Source organism: Theobroma cacao, chromosome 5, assembly GCF_000208745.1.
Source record: "Theobroma cacao cultivar B97-61/B2 chromosome 5, Criollo_cocoa_genome_V2, whole genome shotgun sequence".
NCBI lineage: Eukaryota > Viridiplantae > Streptophyta > Magnoliopsida > Malvales > Malvaceae > Theobroma > Theobroma cacao.
In genome coordinates this window covers 744,483-759,930 of record NC_030854.1, presented here as the reverse complement: position 1 = coordinate 759,930, position 15,448 = coordinate 744,483, and the positions used below count along the sequence as shown (strand labels likewise).

The window sequence follows — 15,448 nt, the reverse complement described above, 5'->3', positions numbered from 1 at the left end:
GGCAACAAATGAGCCTTTAACAGCAACACGAGCTTCAATGAGAATTAACCAGGCAAGAAAAGCATAAATTGGTCATTAATTTTTCTGTTCTCTGAAGGTTATATTACATCAAAAACAAGTTCTACAAACCCAGTTCCCATGTGTCAACTGTCAAGGATACCTCAATTACATGCCCAAGCCAAATGTGTAACATTTTAATCAAACAAAAAAATAATAATACATACAAAAGGCAAGCAAAACAAGCATAAAGAAAGGCAGCAGCAGCACTCAACGTGCTCCTACTTTAGACAACCAATTGGACTCAGACGATGTTTGCCTAAACTCTCTAAACCTTCCACATTGTAACAAAACCAGGCCTTAGGCATCTGAGCGTATGGAAACACACTCTGAAAGGGATGATAAAACAAGAGAATTCTGATTGTGCAAGAGGGTGCATCACCTTCTAGGGAAAACATTCTTACGAGGAAAGTTGGAACCTGCCGCTAGGTTTTTTTCTTCTCCATCCCTGAAATGTTCAAACAAGAACGAAATCAGACCTTGGAATCCAGGAAGCATGCACAGGCAATTACTCAGAAGAATGAAAGGAAAGAGAGAAAAGTGAAGATAGCTGAAAACTTACAAAAGCAACATAATACACGAAGGTCAATCCCGCTAGAACAACGAATGCAATTTGAAATACATTATACCTGTAATGCCAATATGCCCAACAACATCAGTAGAACACATACATGCCTGATCAGGGTAAAACTCGGAACTCAAACAGTATAAACTCACTTGTACAAATATTTAATTCCACGAAGAGATTGCAATGTGTGGCCGAATATTTCCTGGGCAGCAGTTGCTTGAGCATAGTACCCAAATGCTGTGGAACAGAACTGTATGACACTGAAATCGCAAACACAGACAACATTCCCATCAAATAACGTTGAAAAAACTGAGTTCCAATTAAATGACAACATATAATTCCCTAATACACTTTTCAACAACCAAGCACAAATCTAGAGACAACATTTCAACAATGTTCCAATAGCAAACACCTTGAGATAACATAGAAACAGGATTGAGTGAATGAGCTATGTCACCAAACCTTATTGAGCACAAAAGAATAAGTGCCACATTGAACAGAAAAGAGTTCATTAGAGTAGCTCCCCACCTAAGAAAAAGTCCATTAAAACATGTCAGTCAGCTAGTGACTTTCTCAATGATAAAAAAAATTAACCAAAATGCCATCAATATGAAATCCCTTACTTCATAGGATGAATAGTAATGAAAACTAATCTCAGACCAAGCATCATTGCACCCGCAATCACAGCAAGCAGAAGGTAGAAGCAAAAGAATGCAAATGCTACAGTACCCAGAAGACCTGGCAAAATACAAAATATAAATCTCCCATGAATCTAAAAGTGGAAAATAAAGAAAAGTTAGAAAATGGTTTAGGAATTACCCCATATATCATCCAGCTTAATGAAGACCTCATTTAGGAAAGGAGAGAGTGGTGGATCAATCAGAAGGTAAATGATAATATGAGCAACCCAAGCTACTGAAACAATCAACCTAACAAAATGCAGAACAAATTGCATGTTAGATTACTCCTTACACTAAGTTAGGGGGCCATCATCATCAGTTTACTGGATTGATAAACTTTCATGAGTTTGTTGCAATTCACTTATTCTACAGATAGCAGCAATTCTATTTCTCTTCGGTGCATATAAGTGCTCGCCCTTTATAATTTCCTGTTATTATAGCTCATTTACATAAAGCACTGTCTTCCACAGGGTACATGAAAGTATCCAAACTCAGTAGCTAATTCACGACACAAAATATAGCTATGGACATCAAAAACGAACTATATGTACTAAAATGCATGACATAAGCACTCACCCAAGAATTCCCAACACAAGTTTTCCCAAGTATCCAAGAACTGTCAAGGCCCAGGCAGTTTCAGCCTGAAATGTCATGGCAAGGGAGTTAATATTGGAAGAGAAAAAAAGATGGGGTGAGGGGGAATGGGACTGTAACCAAGTTTCATGTGTACACGAAGATCAGCAAGACATATTAGTTACCTTTTCACCTTGAGGGTACATCTCTTCCAAAAGCTTTACATCTTCTTCCAACTGAAGCAACTCCTGTAAATTTAATCAAGAATGTTACAAATTCAATAGCCATGAATACTGAACCAAGGAACAAAATAATGTTAAAACACCATTCAACAGCTATTTCATCAGTCATCACCCTAAAAGACATCCTCTCACTAGATATACTTCAACTCTCCCACGAGTTGAAGCCGTAATTGCAATACAACTAAGCTTAATAAACATAAAGATTATAACACAAACCAAATTGTTGAAAAAATCTGATCTTTCAACTCAAAAGGAAAAGTATATAAACAAACAACATTAAAACTAGAGGGATCTAGAACTCATGACTAAAGCTAGCTTTGTCACCATAATTATTCTCATAGAGAATGACAACATCGAATTCAAAGACAAATGCAAATTACGGACTTTACATATACCTTTTCCACAGCCTTAACATTTTTACGCCACTTTCTACCCTTGGAACCACTTCTTTCTTCTTGATGAAGTGCATCAGCCGCTTTCTTCAACTCTCTTGCCTTTTTACCAAGTTCGGTTGCTTCCTACAAAATATCAAAGGCAACTATGAGTAATTACAATAAAATGTGAAAATATCAATCACTAAGAACGACTTCAGTGTGTGAGTTTGTATGGAAGCATAATAAGCTACAAAAAAAGCACCTTAATATACTGTGAGCGAGTAATAACAGCCTTTGGACGGCGGATAAATGAAGCGATAAGCCCAAGAGGTAGAGAAGCAATACCTACACCACCAAATATCTGACAAGAAATTTCAAGATGTAAGCAATGTATTCTGGCCAAAAAAAAATCAACATTTACAAATTAGAATTGCTCACTAAATTCCTATCAGAAACATAATGTTAAAATTAGCAAGAAACTCAATACCGAGAAAAGAACAGATCCAACAATAGTAGCAAGAGCAACTACATATTCTGGAAAAGTGGTGCGCATGGTCCATGTTTTCTCTGATGAAGCATTAGCAGTATATGCAGAGCACTGTTCAAAAAGGGAAAATGAGGAAACAGGAGGCAAAATAATGAGCTTAAGGAAACTAAGTTGATGGCAAACCACAATATTCTACTACAATACAGAAATGATAGCAGTGCATATTAAATGGAAAAATCAATTACTAACCGCTCGTGCACCACTTCCACCAATACATGGCTGACCACTAGAGAACTCCCAGGTACTTGGAAAGTTAGTAGTGGCAGAAGACAGGTGCCTAACGGTAAAATCCACCTTTCCAACTAGTCCTGATATTTAACAAAAATGAATAAAATCAATGGTAATAAAACCAGAAAACACACACACACATTCAACAAATGCAAAAACAATTGCTTAGTTATCTGCTTAGTCTCAGTTCTAGCATGCCTGCTTATCTAAAATATTTGCTAAGATCTTGTAATTGTAAGAGCACTTTCAATTAAAATCTGCATTCAAATATTGCAGTGATTAATACCACACTCCTACTCCTAGATTAACTTTCAGCTCAATATTCCATGGCATGAAGAAAACTTATAATTACAGAGAAATACTAATGAAGATAAAATTTAAAAAGGGGGAAAAAGAAAAAGAAAAACCAACCATATAGAATGCCAAGCAGGAGAGCACAAACAATGGCCGTTGTCACCACCCACAGCAACGCGCTCTTTATCCGTTTGCCAACACTCCTGCAATCGAAACCAGATGAACAAGATAAAAGAAAAAATATATATAGAAATGCATCAATATACTCAACGATTTTTAACAATCAAAGTCCTAGAAACACACTTATCCTGGTCTCCTTCGTAGTAGAACATGGCGAAGGGGATTATGAAGAAAACCAGCACGGCATCAACGATATAAACAGCGAGCCAGAGATCCTTCATAGGCAAGGTGAGTTTACACGCGCCATTGTATATCGCGTTCCTACACGCCTGCCGGTTGGCGACATCAGCCGGCAACATGAGAATGGAAATGGCGGCGATGGAGAGCCCGAAAACGACGACGAATTTGGGGAAATACGCTTGGTTAGCGTCGTCCGGGTGCTGGTAATTGACGAGGAGGTAGACATTGAAGAGGAACACTAGGACGCATACGATTATGGCGACGATTACCAGAGCGAGGTTGAAATCGCCCATCGTTAAAAGCCCTCGACTCGATTCGAATCGAATCGATAGCGGTAGATTCAACAGGAGATTTGAGAAATTAGGGTTTGCTTTTAACCCTTCGAATTTTAATTCGAAGAATTTCGTAGATCTGAGCTTTCCTCTGTGTGTGTGTGTTTTTTTGAAAGGGAAAGGGGGGAGGTTGGGCTCCGGTGAGGTGGTTTGTTGAATTTTGGGGTTAATTTTGACGTGTTGGAATTAAATGACGTTATTATCCTTGTGAATTGGTTTAATGACGGGTTGATAATAGCGAGGAAGAGAGTTGGAGATGGGGTTGAATGTAACATCACCTTATATTCCCGTGACAAGCATCGAACCAGCCTGTCCAAGGCAAGAAGTTGTTTTTTTTTTTTTAATTTTTACATGTAAGAAATAACGCTATTTGAACTTTTAGACCGCTTTCTTTATCTTTTATTCCCGTAGAGAAATTCTCTCAATTTTGTTCTTTTTTTTTTCCTCAAATCTTTTATTGTTCTTAATTATACCCTTCAATTGATATAAAAAAATAATTAGTAATTCTTTTTAGGTACCTAGGATTGAGATACTATTATGAATGAAAATTCTAGCTCAAGCTCTTCAATTGGTCACATTAGTTGCGTGTGACCTCACCAATTCACTAAATCATATATCATGTGAGCAGGAAAAATAATTAAAATTGACTCTAATATTGATTAAATTTTTATTAAAGTTAAAAGCTCGTTCGATTTTAAATCAAAATTTAAGAGTTTGTTTGAATGTAATAATTAAATAAATGATGATAGTACGTAAAATGTTTTTAGGATTGAAGCCATAATTTTAAGACAATATAAGCAACAAGTGTCTTATTTATTCATGTTCTTTTATGTTTTCACCTAAAGACTCTTTTATGTTGTTACTTAGTGCATATTTGGCTTAACTTTTTTTTAGTTTATCTACCTCTTGAAAGTAAAAGTTAGGTCAAATAAATATTTTGAAAAGCTCTTAAAAAAAATAAGTAACTTTTTTTTAAGAACAAAATTTTAAAAAAAAAGCTTAAAAAAAACCTCAAATGATGAGCTTTTTCTTCTCTTATTTTAAAAATATAATAAAATTTTTATTTTTGTTTCAAAAATATCTTCATTTGTTAAAAATAATTAAAATATTACCCTTTAAAAAAAATACCTTCTATGATAATTTTAATAAAAATTATAATTTATAAAAAAAAACTTATAAAAAAAATTTACCAAACAACTTTAGCTTAATTTTAAAAGTTATTACTTTTTATAAAAGCTTCATAATAGCTTTTATGTTAGAAAAAAGTCAAGTCAAACAAGCTCTTAATTTAATCTTAACAATGGCTTTGCCTCCATTTGAGCATTAACCACACGTAATGTCATCAAGGGAGAAGAAGTAGTTGCCATTTTGGGCTAGTCATGAATTGAGAAGAGAAGCGTAGCATGAAGAGTACCTAGCATTGATTGCATTATCAAGCTTATATCTTCATCAGAAACTAAACCCAAATGGCAGAGCAAAACATCAAAATGGGAAGCTTTTTTCCTAATTTTTTGAATTTCTAGCGCAACCCTTTTCAGAGAACTACTTAGTCATCCTGATATCACCTCCATTTCACCTGTATTTTGTCATTTCCTTTCATGGCGATGGCTACAACTTTTTGCACTGCTTCTGTAATTTTTTTTTTTTTTAACTTATGTTGTTGAGCTGCGTGATTGATTGGAGTATACAAACACCTCACAGCTGGAGATTCCGAGTAAATAATTATTTGTTGATTATGTACCTTGCTGGTGGTTGGTTTATGTATGATGGAAATCTTAATCTTTTCAATTTTCCTGGGAATTGCAGACTGTGACTGTGACCACCATTTCTTTTGATTCTTAATCTATGCCTCATTTGTCAAGAGAAAGAGTTTTCATGCATCAGTTGGACCCAGAGTCCTGGATTTAACTTTTAACAGGAACACATGAAATGATTATATCTTGTCAAATATTTAGACAAAAAGTTATCTCAATTTTGGGTACAAACTCCTTTCCCTGTATCCTGGAGGACTAGTGGGTAGAGGAGAGAAAGACAGCTGCACGGTTTTTTTTTTTTTTTCTTACAATTTCCCCTGTTTTTTCGTACACGATGCCGCCACAGAGCCTGTACCGAGCTGACAACAACTTTCCATCTACTTCTTGATGAATGACTCTTTTATTCGTTTAATCTTTGCCTTGAATTGCTTTGCCGGATCTCCCATTCAAATTCTGGGATTGAAACCTGGCAGCAATTCTTTCCTGCCATTACTCTTTGTAGAATAACTCTCCCTGGTAATACCCTGAATCCATTATTTATTATCCTGGAAGATTGGCTCTATCTGGCAATAGTTTTCTCAAGTTCCAGATTTTCAACTTTCGTTTCTTTCTTTAGCGTTGATCTGACAACGTTTCTGTCACTATCATTCATTCCGATGATGGAGATGGGGAAAAGGGTTAACACCAGATTCAAAATGCAAACATATAAGACTACGAAATTAATCAAACAAGGATTCATTTAGCAGGAACTGGGAAGAACATTAAATGCTGTCTTCAACTTGTAAATTTATACATTGATAAATGAAATCCAAGCAAGTTTTTCACATGGATTATGCAGATTGTATATCAGAGAAACTCTTTTCGAGACAGGGCATGTGAAAATCTAGCTGGAAAGCCAAGGGAAAAGCTTTAAAGCTTGATGAATTTCATCCGGATCTTGTACCACCCTCCCTTGCATAATCCGATAGCCTTCCATCCTTGTCTGAATAAAGATCTGATATCATTACGTTTTACTACCTTCATTTGATTATGTCCATCTGCCATTTCCAAACTTGCAAATGAATGTACTCTTCCCTATGATCTTACCCTTTTTCCATTGATGGTGCTTCATCTTTATACTAATAGTTGATGGCGCTGCTACCAGTCTCCTTTACCCAAGCAACAGATTCAGTTCATTGGCTTCGATTGTTGCTTGCGCCAGTTCTTTGTTAGAGGCTCTAATGAAATCCCAACTATTTTAGTTTTATCCGTGCTACTTCTACCGGCGGTTGGACAGTTTGTTCTATGGTCGGAAATTCGCCGGATTAATACAGCTAATGTATTGATTAAACCGTATTTAGTTTTCTAACATATGATATTAATTATATGATAACACTCTTTTATCTCATAAATCTCAATTTATCCGTTTTAAACCTTAAATTCCAGACTTCTAAAGGTTAGGAATAAAATATCTTTTTGAAAATTATTCGAAAACATGACTGTTTTTTAAATATTATTTAAGAACAACTCAATAATTAAGAATAACAATAAATACGATAATTATGATTATATTTTTTATGAAAACAGCATCGATTATTCTTAATTAATATTAATTTTATATTTCATATTAGATTATATAATATCACTCTTTTATCTCAAAATTTCGGTTCACCCACCTTAAAATTTAAATTCGAAACTTTTAAAAATAGAATGGGGTTTGAAAATTATTCAAGAGAAATAATCAGTGACAGAAACAAATGCCGACAATTATATCTTCCACCAAACCAACGGCGACTATTCAATTCTACCTAACCAAATTTTCGTTTTGACTTTCAACGATCCAATAACCTCATGCCACGTCAGAAAGCAACCCCGCATGTAACTACCTTAGCAGATATTAACCGTCACCTCTTCCCGGCTTACTCCAACCACCAGTCGTAGCAAGAAGAAGAAGACTGATCGGTGAGCTTCCAGTTAACTCCGATTCTTCCACTCTCCTTCATGGACTCTGCTCCCCCAATTCTCCAAACTTCCATTTCTTTAATCCCTAGCGTCAGGGTTTCCTTCTCGATTTCTCAAATATGGCGGAGCCAAATCGGAGTTCACCTTCCGCCTCCGCCTCCGCCTCTGCCTCCTCCTCCTCTTCATCTTCGTCTTACAGGGAGGATTCAGGCGGTGCGGCCGGGGCGGCGGCGTCGTCTTCGGGTACTTCTTCGCAGGTTCGAGAGGAAGAGGAAGGGCAAGATCACGAGTATCGGCAGCATCTGCAGCATTTTCATAACCCTGAGCTAGAGAATCAGCACATTGACCTAGTTTCTTATAGAGGTAACTTATCTGCTTTCGATGATTCGTCAACGGTGATTGGAGACGACACGTGGTCTTGCATCATCGTGGTTCTCACTTTTTGGTTTTTCGGTTAGTACCCTTTTCCCCTTTCTCATGAATCGCTCGTTCTTTACATTTGAAAGTAAAAGCTTTTATCTTATGTTGATTCTTTTCGATTGATTTTCTTTTTGAATCGAACAGTGTCTATGACTTTGATTTTGGGTGTTTACGGGGCGGTGAATATACGGGTCGGTCCGAATTGTTCCCTTCTACTTCAACCGAATCCTATTTTTGTTCAGAGTGTAAAGGTGATTTGCCTTTTTCTTTTTTCCTTTCTAATTTTTGATTCGTTTCATGCTTTTTCTTTAAAGGGAAGGGTGGTTTTTGGTCTATGTCTTATTTGGCTTTGTGTTAGGTTGAGGAGGTAGATGATACCAAGCCAGGGCTCAAACTATATGGATTTTATAAATCTCCATCTCTTGATGTAGTGACTACCTGGTCTGAAACTCGTACCACTACTGTTCAAGCTGATTCTCACAAGGCAAGTTCGGTTTCTTGTTCTGTTTTTTGCTTGAATGTTTTGGTTCTGAACTTGTATTTCATTTCCCAATTTTTTTTTTTATATTATCCAGGAGTGGATTCATTATCTGAACAGGGGCTCTCAAGTTAATATTTCATATAATGTGAACTCAGCAGGCTCCTCTGTTTTCCTTATAATTGCTCAAGGTATCCTGAAACACTAAAAGCTTTTTCAGAATGTGATTCTCAAAGAATTATTTTCACAAAGTGTGTGTGGAAATGCTGTAGATTAAGTAATTGAATCCTGGGAATCTGATGCTTTAATTCATTTTGTCACATTGCAGGCAGTGAGGGCCTTTCTCAATGGCTTGAGGACCCAACATATCCTAACACCACTTTGTCGTGGAACATTGTTCGTGGTGAGATGGAAATGCAAAAGTATGAATGTTCTTACTATATAGAGTTTTATGCTGACTTTGATATTACTTTTCGGTAGGAAGTGGTATGATTCAGCAGGATATATATAGATCTTCAAGTTACTATATTGCACTGGGTAATTTGAACTCAGAGGATGTGGAGGTAATTGTAAAAATTTGACCTGCCGAGCTTGGTTTGTTGTTTTGGTTCTTTCATTGAAGTTCTGCTAAAATATTTGAGATATTGAGATCAAAACTTCATTGTCTTCTGTTACCAACCTCAGAAAAGAAATGTTTCATGGTGCTTGTCCCTTTTGATTTGTCAGAATTGATATTATGATATGATTGAAGAATCGGATTAACTTACTAAGAAAGGGTTACTTTAATCCATTTAAGCAATGCTACATTGTAACTGTGGTGGAAATATTATAAGTGCAGCAATGTCAAGTAAAACTTTGGGCTGAGGAGGGTGTTTATTTCTGCAAGGCTGCAGTTATAGAAGTATAGGAATCTATAATATGGATTGACATTTTTATGGTAAACATGAGAACATAAATGCTGCAAGTCTCAATTTACTTTAAAAGTTTGTATGAATGTCAGATGGACTAATGGGCAAAATTGAATAGCCATGGATCCATTTTCCTAACAATTATTTACGCATATGACTTCAAAATATTAATTCCAAGAAACTCAGAACCTGCCAAGTCAGGTTTGAGAGGCAGGTATATATAATGGATATCTCAAGTTCAAGTAAATGCGCTGTAGGTGACAAAAAAGCCTATCATTCTCTCAGATTTCACTGAACCTTTTCTTTTTATTAGATGCTGTTCCCTTGCCCTTTTTTGTGTTCTTTGGTTTCATCTTTTCACATAAAAATTGAGTTGATTTTAACATTGAACAGGTGGAGTTAAACATCACAGTCAGGGCTTTCATCTACAATACGACTGAAGCTTACTACAGATGTACCTTCGGTAATGGCCTGTGTAGCTTGAGTGTTTTGTTTCCTCAGGGAAATTCTGTTGTCTTGACTTCTCCAGGTCTAGAACAGGTAAATCTCTTTTTTTTTTAAACCTAAATCCTACTTTCTATGTCTTTCTTGAGATTATGTCATTTTGAAGGCTGTTACAGCGGCATTCCTATATTATTAGGCATGATAAATATATGTTCTAATGCTTCCGTCTGTGCTGAATAATTTCTTATCTTTTGAAGTGCTAAACTGAATAATTTCTAAATCCTGTTTTAGAAAGTCTTTTCATTTTCTGTTCTCCCTCTTTTTGGCTGCTTCAGAGTACATCTGCAGATGACTGGTCTGTCAGATTGTCATATGGACCAAGATGGATTATATATATAGTTGGCATTGGTAAAGTTCTTTCTTTTAATTACTCTCAATGCACAACCTTTACAAATGTTTCATGTTTAAATCTTGAATTCTAATTTTCCTCTTAAAGGTGGAATGACAGCAATCATGTTGGTAGCCTTCAACTTCTTAAACAAGTTCCAATTTACCCGTGGAGGTGAAACAAATCTTCATTATAGGGAGAATGCTTCTGCAAGGGCCCCTCTGCTTTCTAACAAAGATGATGATATCTCAAGTTGGGGTTCATCCTACGATTCTGTCTCAAGTGATGAGGCAGATCTTGAAGATTTTCTGGCAGCAGGTTCTGTTGAAGGGACATCAATAAGAGAAGGTGAAAACAGTAACAATACCCGACGTCTTTGTGCGATTTGCTTCGATGCTCCAAGGGACTGCTTCTTCCTTCCTTGTGGGCACTGTGTGGCTTGCTTTGCATGTGGATCTAGGTAACTACTTTGCATCCTCACCTTTTTACATGAAAGGTTGCTTTGGAAATAGTCTAGCCTCATTCTTAACACTGCTCCGAATTTACAACAGCATCCTGTTCATCACCCTTAATGGTTCCCAGAACTTGAAATATGCTCCTATCTGATGTTGTGCTGTAACTGATCTTTTGCAGAATCGCAGAGGCTGCTGGAACTTGCCCCATTTGCCGTCGGAACATGAAGAAAGTGAGGAAGATTTTCACAGTATAAGTCACATTGAGCTCCTTTGCCAGCAGCAGAGCTTGCACAGCCTGCCTGCTTCAATGAGTTGCAGTACGTTTTTGATGGGTCACTGCTTTTTATGCTCAAGTAAATGACACTCAGAAGGGGGATTATAAGCATTGATTTTTTTTAAAAGATGGAAGGAGCCATGCATTTTGTTTCCCTGGATGGCCTTCCACCATGTAATACTATCATCGGTACATAATGTTCGAGTAGACCAAGTCAAAGCTTCCAATGTAACTCTTTTCATTTCCCCCCCATTGATTACCAATTTAAGGCGCAGCAACTTCAAACTGAGATACTGTACCTTCCTGTCCTCCATTCTTTGGTATCTTTCAGCCTTCTCAACAGCATCAAGTAAACGACTAATCTAATCCCGTTTTTAATGCTTTTAGAGTATTTCTTAATATTATATCCGAACATTTAATTCAATAATAAACATAAATATCTTTTTAATTAAAAAATAAAGTCGAATCCTTTATTAAAAAAAAAGGGTTCGGATGCCTTTTTTTTTAAATAAATAAAATTCAAATTTAATCAAAACTTAATCAATTTGTTTTATATTACAGTTTTAAAAAACAATAGTAAATCTCATAATAATTATGTATTAAAATAAAATTAAATATTTAACTGTTTTGATTATAATAAATTAAGGATGAAATGACAGGAGGGAGAAGGAAGATTTGCTTCTTCTTCTTTTTTCCACGAGGAAGTGGACTGGCGGAAAGAGAGTCAAAGCCATAGTTGACAGAAGTTGCAGTAGACAAGTTCGAGAAGCTTTCCTTTTCCTTTCTGTATTTCCCCCCACCTTCTGAACGTGGGGATCAAGATAACTATGGCCAACAAGATTGGAAACGAGCGGCGGCCTTCACTGCCTTCCTCCCAGCCTCTTAATATACTTTCTTTTTTCCCATCCCTGTTTCTGGCCCACCGCTTCTTCAGACCATGGTCATAATCATGATAGTGACATGAAAGTCAAAATTTTATTATTAATAAAATATAACCTAATGTTTTTAGTCAACAGATTAATTGAGGATAAACTAAACAAAATTGAACTAACTTTGACTACTTTATTTAACGAATTGCACAAAATCAACCAAGTTCGAGCTAGTTTATAATTAATTTATTCATATTATTAGTTAAATTTAATTAAGTAAAATTGTGATATTTTATAATTTGATTCGAATAAATTTTAAATTAAAAAAATTAGGTTTGGACAATGATCATAAAATATTTGTTTTTCGAATTTGATTATAAATGTTATTTTTTAATAATTAAATTTAATTTGATGTATTATAAAAATTATTTTAAATTTGAATTTTTATGAATATTGGTAATTAAATTTGAATGTTAAATATATTAATTGAATTCGGGTAAACTATATAATTAAATTTTAATGGAATTCGGGCATCTATTTGGTGATATTCTTTAAGTCTTTCTTAAAAAAAAGAAAAACAATTAAGGGCAAATAAAGTACAATTAATTATTTGCCATTAACAGCTTAAAATAATCAAATGCGGAGAAAGACTGCTGTGCCACTACTTCCAGCGAATGAATGGAAACCCGCCTTCCCACGTCAGCACACTTTCCCCGAACCGGGGTTTTCGCATAGCGAAATTGCGTGGCCTCCAACCCTACTATACACTATGTCTGAATCTCCTTTTAAGATTGCTTGAAACCTCTATCTCCACCTTCCGATGGAAATATCATTTACCATGATGAGCATCGTAGGCCAAATCAGGAAGAGTGTACGTAAACTAATCCACAGGGTAGGTCTCCTCACTTCCAAGCAAGAACCATTCAAAACTCTCGTCTACTTAAACCTATCTCTCGCCACCTTCTCTGCTTCGCCTCTTCTCTCCCAATTCCTTCAATTATCTTCTATTTGGGTTTTGTTTTTGGATTTTGATCTTTCCATTTGCAAAGGAAAAAAGCTCGTCTCTCTTTCTGTTTCTGTAGCTTTTTGGGTATGGCAGGAACCGGGGTGGTTGCTGTTTATGGAAACGGGGCGATAACCGAAACCCACAAGTCTCCTTTCTCAGTGAAAGTTGGGTTGGCGCAAATGCTCCGAGGCGGGGTCATCATGGACGTGGTCACCCCGGAACAAGCCCGCATCGCTGAAGAAGCGGGAGCCTGCGCCGTCATGGCTCTCGAGCGAGTCCCCGCCGATATCCGAGCTCAAGGCGGTGTGGCCCGAATGAGTGATCCACAACTCATCAAGGAAATTAAGCAAGCGGTTACTATCCCCGTCATGGCTAAGGCCCGTATTGGTCATTTCGTTGAGGCCCAGATCCTTGAAGCCATCGGAATCGATTATGTTGACGAGAGCGAAGTGCTTACCCCAGCCGACGAAGAGAACCACATTAACAAACATAATTTTCGGATTCCTTTCGTTTGCGGGTGTCGGAATTTGGGGGAAGCGCTTCGGAGGATCCGGGAAGGAGCTGCTATGATTCGAACCAAAGGAGAAGCTGGGACCGGCAACATTATCGAAGCCGTTAGGCACGTGAGGTCCGTGATGGGAGACATTAGGGTGCTTAGAAACATGGATGATGATGAGGTTTTCAGCTTCGCTAAGAAAATTCAGTCCCCATACGATTTGGTCATGCAGACGAAGCAACTGGGGAGGTTGCCCGTGGTGCACTTTGCTGCCGGAGGAGTGGCGACGCCGGCTGATGCGGCGTTGATGATGCAGTTGGGCTGCGATGGAGTGTTTGTGGGGTCTGGGGTTTTTAAGAGTGGTGACCCGGCGAGACGGGCCCGGGCTATTGTCCAGGCCGTCACTCATTATAGTGACCCGGACGTGCTTGCTGAAGTTAGCTGTGGGCTTGGTGAGGCTATGGTTGGTCTTAATTTGAATGATAAGAAGGTTGAGAGGTTCGCGGCTCGGTCTGAATAATGTGTTTGAAGCTTTTCGGGCTACGTGGAGGTGAGAAATTCCACTGTTATTATATTTAATTTTTGTCTTTTTTAAGCGTTTAAGCTTGAAAATTTGATGGTATCTAATGTATTTGATTTTTAAGTTGAATAATTTTTGTCTAGTAGTGAACTTTCTACTGTTCTTTTATTGGTTTTTGTATGTCAAATTTCTGAATTGGGAAATGGATTGGGTTATTAGCCGTGAATGGGGTATGACTGCTTTGTTTCTCTTTGGTGACATCAATGGTGATTCTTTATGCAAATAGTAAAGCTGCCTGCTAAAGTGATGAGTTTTTGAGAGATACTTGGCTTTCCTGTTCTTTTCGTATTGTTTACGCATTCATAGCTTTGGATTCTACTATACTTTCCCGATTTTCAACATAGTTTGGTGACGATTTGGACTGCACCATTTTGATTATAATAAGTTGTTGATGCATATCATTGAACTTCTACTGTGATGTTTTGTTGTCATATTCTTTTGTTACAATTTTGAAGTAGTTGGGAGGTAGTGATTGATAGCAAAAGGTGACTTGATGTTACTGGATTTTGACATAAATGATACTACTATAACATGCTTCCAAAGTGATGCTTGTAGTTAGTTGAGCTTCTGAATGTGAAGTCATTTATTCATTCCTCCCAATTTGTCCACTTGATGCTGGTATATTGGATTTTTGTTGTTAGTTTTTTGCTTTCTGCCGAATGCTTCATACATTACTTGCTTTTGATATTTGAGCAATGTTTTGAAGCATTCATCATTGTGGAGAGGTTTTGATTGCCTTTGCAGGAATCCTTTCACCATGGGACTGGTACCATCGCCTGCATTATGTGCACTTTTTCCAGATTATGCAAGTCAAAGTGTAGTTTTTGATACAGTGGGGTGTACCTTTATGTCTAAATGGATGTTTTCGATAAACTCTGCTGTTTCGTTATCTCTTTTAAGATTGCTAGGAATTATAACAGCTTGTCTCTGCATTCTGCAAGTATACTCATGTAATTTTTCGTTAATTAGGCTCTACAGAAACTTTACCTGCATTTTCAGATGGTATTGGTCCATGGTTGAAGTGGCTTTGCTGGTTACCAAATTTTCTTTTTGTTCCATCTTGATGCATGTATGCTATCCTACCTGCTGAATAAAATTTTCCATTACTTGGTCATCTAGCCTGTAGTTATTTTTGTTGCTGGTAGCCCCTTGGTTTTTCCTTCTAGGAGAATCTCCCTGA

The 15,448-nt window shown here is 36.9% G+C and overlaps 3 protein-coding genes across 4 annotated transcripts; 2 read left to right on the top strand and 1 right to left on the bottom strand.

Annotated features, from left to right (window-relative positions):
• Positions 43-4,398, bottom strand: LOC18597544 (LIMR family protein At5g01460). The gene is made up of 14 exons (XM_007026643.2): positions 3,867-4,398; positions 3,681-3,766; positions 3,231-3,349; positions 2,982-3,092; positions 2,757-2,855; positions 2,516-2,638; positions 2,064-2,126; positions 1,882-1,946; positions 1,445-1,554; positions 1,249-1,363; positions 1,088-1,153; positions 775-885; positions 620-686; positions 43-505 (listed from the first exon to the last, which is right to left on the bottom strand). The coding sequence occupies exons 1-14, from the start codon at positions 4,214-4,216 to the stop codon at positions 458-460; spliced, it is 1,533 nt and encodes a 510-aa protein (XP_007026705.2). The 5' UTR covers positions 4,217-4,398; the 3' UTR covers positions 43-457.
• Positions 7,919-11,695, top strand: LOC18597543. Of its 2 annotated transcripts, none has more exons than XM_007026641.2 (10): positions 7,919-8,403; positions 8,515-8,621; positions 8,729-8,854; positions 8,946-9,039; positions 9,177-9,251; positions 9,329-9,411; positions 10,150-10,296; positions 10,536-10,608; positions 10,709-11,048; positions 11,222-11,695. In XM_007026641.2, the coding sequence occupies exons 1-10, from the start codon at positions 8,070-8,072 to the stop codon at positions 11,295-11,297; spliced, it is 1,455 nt and encodes a 484-aa protein (XP_007026703.2). In that variant the 5' UTR covers positions 7,919-8,069; the 3' UTR covers positions 11,298-11,695. The 2 variants fall into 2 exon arrangements, with proteins under 2 accessions (XP_007026703.2, XP_007026701.2); XM_007026639.2 differs by having other exon boundaries at positions 10,697-11,048.
• LOC18597542 (probable pyridoxal 5'-phosphate synthase subunit PDX1) lies at positions 13,138-15,382 on the top strand. The gene is made up of 2 exons (XM_007026637.2): positions 13,138-14,238; positions 15,013-15,382. Exon 1 carries the CDS (start codon positions 13,279-13,281, stop codon positions 14,206-14,208), a length of 930 nt encoding a protein of 309 aa, XP_007026699.1. The 5' UTR covers positions 13,138-13,278; the 3' UTR covers positions 14,209-14,238; positions 15,013-15,382.

What these genes read in the sequence shown, in the direction of transcription:
- LOC18597544 (XM_007026643.2), bottom strand. Translation starts at nt 4,216, where the DNA reads ATGGGCGATTTCAACCTCGCTCTGGTAATCGTCGCCATAATCGTATGC. An exon ending in CTCGCTCACAGTATATTAAG is followed by an intron (nt 2,639 to 2,756) that starts GTGCTTTTTTTG and finishes GATATTTTGTAG; the next exon opens with GAAGCAACCGAACTTGGTAA. An exon ending in ATGTTAAGGCTGTGGAAAAG is followed by an intron (nt 2,127 to 2,515) that starts GTATATGTAAAG and finishes TTAAATTTACAG; the next exon opens with GAGTTGCTTCAGTTGGAAGA.
- LOC18597543 (XM_007026639.2), top strand. Translation starts at nt 8,070, where the DNA reads ATGGCGGAGCCAAATCGGAGTTCACCTTCCGCCTCCGCCTCCGCCTCT. An exon ending in TTTTTGTTCAGAGTGTAAAG is followed by an intron (nt 8,622 to 8,728) that starts GTGATTTGCCTT and finishes GCTTTGTGTTAG; the next exon opens with GTTGAGGAGGTAGATGATAC. An exon ending in CTTCTCCAGGTCTAGAACAG is followed by an intron (nt 10,297 to 10,535) that starts GTAAATCTCTTT and finishes TGGCTGCTTCAG; the next exon opens with AGTACATCTGCAGATGACTG.
- LOC18597542 (XM_007026637.2), top strand. Translation starts at nt 13,279, where the DNA reads ATGGCAGGAACCGGGGTGGTTGCTGTTTATGGAAACGGGGCGATAACC.